At 44.3% G+C, this 7,890-nt stretch overlaps 1 protein-coding gene across 1 annotated transcript; it reads right to left on the bottom strand.

Annotated features, from left to right (window-relative positions):
* Positions 1–6,073: 6,073 nt before the first annotated feature.
* Positions 6,074–7,651, bottom strand: LOC104055671 (inositol 1,4,5-trisphosphate receptor-interacting protein-like 1). The gene has a single exon (XM_054063159.1). It carries the CDS (start codon positions 7,649–7,651, stop codon positions 6,107–6,109), a length of 1,545 nt encoding a protein of 514 aa, XP_053919134.1. The 3' UTR covers positions 6,074–6,106.
* Between the last annotated feature and the right edge of the window lie 239 nt (positions 7,652–7,890).

The following is a 7,890-nucleotide window of genomic DNA, read 5'->3' as shown; positions in this document are numbered from 1 at the left end:
AAACAATTTTTCCAGCAGGATCAGTTGGCCGTCCTACTGCATGCTCTCACAAATTGCTGTGAAGGTTAATATAAGGAGTGGCTGAACACATGAACAATGAGCAGAAACAGAGGCTGGAGTTTTCTGCTTAATCTAGCACTGCTGACAGAAAATATGCATAGCAAATGGTGTCTTGAACATAATGAGCTATTGTGGAGCCAGGTCAGATGATACTTGAAAGAATATATGGATGGCATAGGAATATAATATCCCCAGCTCTTAAGTGCAAGATACTGTGACGCTTTTGCCAGAGTAGTCAACACTTTGTGTCAAATTCCCAGCAGAATTTCCTAATAACTACCTTGGAATTTATGTTGCACTGTTAACCTTTTCTTGTCCAAAAATAAAGGACTAATTATTCTCAATATATATGTTGTTCTTGATGCAGTTTTCAATTATACAAACTCATACTGGGCATAATATCCTGAATAAATCTGTCAATAATCAATACAGTTAAATATTATAAAATATAATGCTACATATTAAGGTATAAGTAATATATTAGTATATAAATAATATGTTGTATATATTTCAGTATAGTAGTCTGTATTATATTAAATATTCCAAAATGTAAACTGTCATAAATTGTATTATTTAATGCAGACACTTAATAATACAACCACTAATCTAAAACTGAATATGCTAGTTCTTATGAGCATGATGTACTGAATTAGGACCACATCCACATTCCATGTTGAAAACTGAAAATTGTAGGTATAGGCTGTTAAAAATAGGTCCCTGCTAGGATGTAATTTCCACAAGATATGCCTTCTACCTCTAGGCTTCACTTTTCATTCTCATTCTTCAAAAAGCTCAAAAATTTAAATAACATAATGCCAAGGTTTCCTGCTTTCGCTCCCTTACCTAAATTAGGACCATATTTGCAACATGTAACTTAAGCAAATACTTGTTCTAAGAATTACAGAAGATCTAGATTTCCATCATAACTGTTGTTTTGTTGTTGATATTGTTGGCTATTAAAGAGTATTATTATTAAATATGATAAAGATCAGATCACTTAATTATTTTGCTCAATCATTATTAAGCTCTGCTGAGGAAAGATAGCCTGTTTCCCTGGGAACTTGTGTAAATTTCAAGCAAACAAAAATCATGCTTGAAAACACAACCTGAAAAATGGTTAGTTTTCTGCAAAGTCCTGGGGGTTCATAACTTTTCATACCCCTGCTCTTCAGGCAAAATCCAGGAGTAAAATGAAAGAAATAAGCAAACTTCATCTTCACAGATGAGATTAAAGATGTCTAAATTTAATCACTTAGAAGGAAGATATCAAATGTATGCTTCTTGGCTTGCAATATCTTAGCAGTCAATGGAAATAAGGGCATTCCTAAAATGCGATTTTTCTCCTTGTTTTATATATCACATTTATGATGGGACAAATTTTACTCTGAAGACTCTATCTGACCTTTCACCCTATTGTGTTGTTGTTGGGAAGCTAAAGATTTTGGTTTTGTTGCAAATGGTTCTATGTTGCAGAACAGAAGAAGACCACACAGAAGAAACAGTTAGACTTGCAAGGTCCAGTATTCATAGTTGGAGGTTAGATGCAATAATAAATGACACAAAGATCTTACAAATTTAACCTTAGTTGAAATTTTCATATTTGCTTAGAGGCAAAGAAAGGTGGAAAGAGCAGAAAATGAAGTTAATGAGAAGAAAATTGCTGGAACTGCCATAACTGAAAATTGGTGGAACATTTTACATTTGGAGGTTGAAATCTTCTATAGCATTTTTAAGAACAACATAATAATGAAAGGGGGAAAAGGACAAGATTCAGGAGGGTCTTTTGTCAATGCTTGCTATAAATCAACAGATCATATGAAAGAGTAGCAACAGTTATAACTTGAGGAGCAATCATAAAATAAGTTGTTACGGGGGAATTTAACAGATAATCTGGAAGTGCAACACGGGCAGTAATATATCATTGGAGTAGTTTGCAGTTTATACCTAAGAGCTAATAGGTGTGGATTTCACTTTGATTGATTGAATCACTGTATTCAAAACTAATATTTCATAAAGTATATATGGGCAAACAGAGGAAAGCTCCAGCCAATAATATTGGTGATGTTTCAAAAAGAATAATTTCCCAGCGCTGAAGAGGGTTATTGGAAAGAAATTGTTAGGGTGGGGAAAAAAAACATACAAGAGACTAAAAAGTTTGACTGGAAACAAGGAAAACGTCACAAAGGACTACATAGAAAGTTAAAAATACATAGTTATATAATTAAATAAAGACACAACATTGGTTAAAACTCTTGTGATTCATGTAGAAATAAGATTTTTTTCCACTAAAATACTAATCAATTTATTTTACTTCAAAAGTATTAAAATATTATAAAATATAGGAAATTAATTTTATTATTTTATGAACAATATGAAATAATTAAAAATATGATTAAGAAAACAATATATTAGAAATTATTTATTTTTCTTGAGGAACACTCTGTGTATAAGTTATTTTATTTTTAATCCTCACCCTGTTTCATGTATCCATCATTACAGAATCACAGAATGGCAGAGTTGTGAAGGGACGTCATCTAGCCTAACCCTTCTGCTCAAGTAGGATCACCTCAGGCAGGCTGCCATGGATATTGTTCAGTCATGTTTTGAAAACCTACACAGATGGAGACTCTACTAGTTCTCCAGGCAACTTGTTCCAGAGTCTGACCACCATCACGCGGAAAAAGTTTGGGTCCACTGCATTTTTGACCTGTCCCTAGGCGCAACTGAGAATTGTCTGCCTACATTTTCTGTACTTCCCCCTCAGTCATGTATTTATACACATCTTTCAGAGCCTCCTCTTCAGCAGGTTGAAGAGTTCCAGCTCTCTTAGCCTTTCATCATATGAATTACACTTAAGTCCTTTAATTATCTACATGGACATTCACTGGATTCACTGTAGCCAGTCCATATCCACCTTGTAATGAAGCACCCAGAACTGGACCCAACACTCCAGATGTTGCCTAAAGCAGTGCTGAGTTAGTGGGAAGGATAAGCTTTCTTGACATCATGCAGCCCAGAACATCATTGGTCAACTTTGCCATAATGGCACATTGTCATGTCTCATGCTCGACTTAGAATCATTGAATCATAGAATGGTTTAGGTAGGAAAAGACTTTTAAGACCATTGAGGCTAACCCTTAATCTAACACTGCCAAGCCCTCCACTAAACCATGTTCCTAAATGCCACACCCACATGTCTTTCCATTACCTCCAGGGATGGTAGTATTTGTTCATCTTGTTATCCATCTTGTTTGTTCAACGTGTTGTCCATCTAGACCCTGGCGTCTTTTTCTGCAAAGCTTTCCAGGTGTTCAGTCCGTACCACATAGAAACATAGAATGTCAAGTTGGAAGGGACTTCAAGGATCATCCGGTCCAGCCATTCTATGTGATGTATAGTTTAAATGATATGGCCCAGTACGCTGTCAAGAATCATAGAATCACTAGGCTGGAAGGGACCCACTGGGTCATCGAGTCCAACCATTCCTAACACTGCCTAAACAATGCCACTCAGGACCTCGTCCACCCGTCCCTTAAACACCTCCAGGGAAGATGATTAACCACCTCCCTGGGCAGCCTGTTCCAGTGCCCAATGACTCTTTCTGTGAAAAATTTTTTCCTGATGTCCAGCCTGAACCTCCCCTGGCGGAGCTTCAGGCCATTCCCCCTTGTCCTGTCCTCAGTCACTTGGGACAAGAGGCCAGCTCCCTCCTCTCCCTCTCCTCGTCCCTCCTCTCCTTTCCTTTCAGGTAGTTGTAGAGAGCAATAAGGTCTCCCCTCAGCTTCCTCTTCTCCAGGCTAAACAACCCCAGCTCTCTCAGCCGCTCCTCATAGGACTTGTTCTCCAGCCCTCTCACCAGCTTCATTGCTCTTCTCTGGACACACTCCAGAGCCTCAACATCCTTCTTGTGGAAAGGGGCCCAGAACTGAACACAGTACTCAAGATGCGGTCTCATCAGTGCTGAGTACAGAGGGAGAATCACTTCCCTGGACCTGCTGGTCACGCCGTTTCTGATACAAGCCAAGATGCCATTGGCCTTCTTGGCCACCTGGGCACACCACTGGCTCATGTTCAGTTGGCTGTCAACCATTACCCCCAGGTCCTTCTCCTCTGTACAGCTCACCAGCCACTCTTCCCCCAGTCTGTAGCACTGCATAGGGTTGTTGTACCCCAAGTGCAGGACCCGGCATTTGGCTTTGTTAAACCTCATGCCATTGGCCTCAGCCCAGCGGTCCAAACTGTTAAGATCCCTTTGCAGAGCCTCCCTACCCTCCAGCAGATCAACACTTCCTCCTAGCTTGGTGTCATCTGCAAACTTGCTAAGGGTGCACTCAATGCCTTCATCCAGGTCATTGATAAAGACATTGAACAGGGCTGGGCTCAGTACCGAGCCCTGAGGAACCCCACTTGTGACTGGCCTCCAGCTGGAGTTAACTACATTTAACACCACTCTCCAACCAGTTTTCAACCCAGGAGAGTGTGCGCCTGTCCAGGCCAGAGGCAGACAGTTTCTGAAGCAGAATGCTGTGAGAAACTGTGTCAAAGGCTTTACTGAAGTCCAAGAAGACTACATCCACAGCCTTTCCCCCATCCAGTAGTCGAGTCATTTTGTCATAGAAGGTGATCAGGTTAGTTTGGCAAGATCTGCCTTTTGTAAACCCACGTTGACTGGGCCTGATCACCCAGTTCTCTTGCATGTGCTTCATGATAGCACTCAAGATCACCTGTTCCATGACTTTCCCCAGGACTGAGGTCAGACTGACAGGCCTGTAGTTCTCTGGATCCTCCCTGCAACCCTTCTTGTAGATGGGCACAACATTAGCCAGCCTCCAGTCTAGTGGAACTTCCCCAGTCAGCCAGGACCTCTGGAAGATGATGGAAAGGGGTTTGGTAAAGGACATCCGCCTGCTCCTTCAATGCTCTTGGGTGGATCCCATCCGGCCCCATAGACTTGTGGGTGTCTAGCTGGGCAAGCAAGTCTCTAAGCTCCTCCTCTTGGATCATGGGAGCCTCATTCTGCTCCTCTAACTCCTGGGTTTGTACACAGAGGGAACAACTTTCCTTGCTATTAAAGACTGAGGCAAAGAAGGCATTAAGTACCTCAGCCTTGTCCTTATCCCCTGTCACTGTTGTTCCTTCTGCATCCAGTAGGGACTGAATATTCTCCCTCGTCCTCCTTTTCTTGTTGATGTATTTTTAGAAAGATTTTTTTATCTTTCACAGACTTAGCCAATTTGATTTCTAGTTGGGCCTTAGCCCTCCTGATTTTTTCCCTGCACGATCTCACTTCGTCCCTGTAGTCCACCCAAGACGCCTGCCCCTTTCTCCAAAGCTCATAGATCTTCTTCTTCTTTTTGATGCATCCCAAAATCTCCCCGCTCAACCAAGCTGGAACTCAAAGCCTTTCTCCTCATATCAGGCTCGGAGCCAGGCATTAATCAACTGTTTCTCTTTGACCTCCTGCTTCTCATTCTTTAGCATTGGAATGGAGCTAAACACTACTTGTGCCCCAGTAGCTAAACACTACTTGAGCCCTCCAACATTCTCCCTGGAGTCCTAAAGTCTCTCTTGATACCTTTCAGCTTTCTGCGCTGTAAGTCATCACTGCCTATTTGAAATACTACTAAAGGGTAGTAATCTGTCTCTTTCACCAAGAAAGGTAGTTTTCTAGCAACATCCTTCACCGATGGCATTGAGTACCTTGACTTTTCAATATTCTTTGCCACCAGGTCCTCTGTCCCTACAATCGGCCCCACGTATCCCGTCAGTAAAGGCCCACATATATTATTAGCTCCTACAGTTTAAAATGTATATGGTTGCAAAGGAGACAGTTGCCAGATCCAGTCAGCAGTCGTATCTCCAATCCACTTATTCTCAGGCATTTTTTTTCCAGCCTGGCTTTCTCACACATTCATGATTTGTTATCCTGTGTGTCTAATTCAGAATACCTGGTCTTTTTAATGACGTTTATTATAATATACTTGATAACAGCTTAACAGCTTCGTGCTTTATCTTTAGTCCCAATTAATCTTCCATAGACTTTGTGTCACTCCCACACTGTGCATGGAGACCTCTTCCGGGATGTGTAGATCAGCACGCTTCTGAGCCTGTCCCATAGCATCACGAATTCATCCCACGCCCTGACGTGGGCATCTGGGTCCTGCGCAAGGTGCTGAAAGAGGTTGAGCGGTTCAGCCATTTGGAAATGTGAGGGCAAGATAATCTCCTTGGGCATATTCTCATTGCCAAAGAAGAAGTGGTTGAGGCGTTTCTCTGTGAGGCAGTAGCACAGGTACTGCATGGCATCCATCAACAGCAGCACGTGATCCTCCTTGTACTGGCCTGATAGGGGTATGATGGTCAGGAGGTGCATCACAACTGTCTTCAAGGTGTAGGTGGAGAAGCCTGTGCCCACCAGGATGCTGGCACCAGCTTGAAGGCATTTGATGTGGAAGTTGTTGTGTGGAACCTGCCTGGCCATATGCCCGAAGAACTTTACCTCTGCCACCTCGTAGCTCTCTGGCCATGTCGTGCTTGGCATGAAGGTGGCCTCTGTAGCCTGGCTACTCAGGAAGATGTCCGAGTCCCCTTGCTGCAGTCCAAAGGCCACGTCAACTATGAAGATTTCCTGGTTGTCTTTTGTTACCTGGAATTTGCAGGAGCGGCTGGAGGGTAGCATTGTTAGACGGCTTTGAGCTGACTGAGGCAAATCCTTCCAGACTGCTTTCAAATTTTCCTTGAACCAGCTGGCAGTTTTCTGCACATCCAGGTAGGAGCCGGTGCAAAGGGTGTGTAGGAAGGTGCAAAGGGTGTGTAGGTCCTGGTTCCCCCTCTGCTCCTCCTCAGGCTGATGGAGGAAGCACCGCATCTTCTCCGCCTGCTGCTCTGTTGTGCAGGTGCACAGTAACTCCACACGGATACGGAAGTTCCTTGCTGGCACCTCCCCTGCAGTATCTGGCTCCAGGTGGAACGTGTACTCATGGGGGGCCTTCAGCGGCAAGAGGAAGTGATAGACTGAATCACCCACACAAGGACCCCAACCTTCAAAGGCACTGCCCACCCCGATGGGTCGTTGCAGCTCAGGGAAGAAACTGTTTGACAAGAGCTGTTTGATGGTAGTGATGAAGCCGAACAACAGGTCCTCCGCCTCCATGTGCTCTCTGGCCATGTCCTGCACCAGGCACTGTATGTGCGCCTCAGAAATCCCTTCCAGGTCATTCACATCTTCATAGTAGTTTTCTCTCTCCTCTGCCTTCGTATCTTCAAGGGAATTCTCCTCATTGCTGCTGTCTGCCTCATGGCTCCTTTCCCTGAACCACCACTGGAGTCCGAAGATCACGATGAGCTCACAGGCAGTCAACCAGAACTGCCAGTCCCGCAAGGCAGAAAAGAGCAGGGCTTCCCAGACAAAGCCACTCTGCTCCTGGCTCATCTGCTCTATGTCCTGAAGCAGCCGGGTTGTCTCCCGCTCCAGGTACACGGCACGCTGATGCATGCGTTCACGTGTGGCCTCATCTAACTCACCACCAACCATTGGCACATTCTGTACCATGGCTAGCAAGACACGGACGAGGAACGCTGGGGCAGCCATGGCCTGCAGGAGGAAGGGGAGAAGAGGGGTTCAGAGGGCCTGGGATGGAGGTGGCTGGTGGCCAGGGAGAGAGACCTTTGGGGCAGGCAGGAGTGGGGACAAGTCGGTTGGGAGGCAGCAATGCCTTTGCACCGTGCCCTGCCCAAGGTGCTCCTGTGAGCGGCTGGAGCCTCGGTGCTGGGGGAGAACCGACCCTCACGGGGACCCACGCTTCTACTCTAGCCCTCATCCAGCCCAGC

This window comes from Cuculus canorus, chromosome 3 (assembly GCF_017976375.1).
Source record: "Cuculus canorus isolate bCucCan1 chromosome 3, bCucCan1.pri, whole genome shotgun sequence".
NCBI classification, from domain to species: domain Eukaryota; kingdom Metazoa; phylum Chordata; class Aves; order Cuculiformes; family Cuculidae; genus Cuculus; species Cuculus canorus.
The sequence above is the reverse complement of the archived record's forward strand: the minus strand, read 5'-3'. Positions and strand labels throughout refer to the sequence as shown.

What these genes read in the sequence shown, in the direction of transcription:
- LOC104055671 (XM_054063159.1), bottom strand. Translation starts at nt 7,651, where the DNA reads ATGGCTGCCCCAGCGTTCCTCGTCCGTGTCTTGCTAGCCATGGTACAG.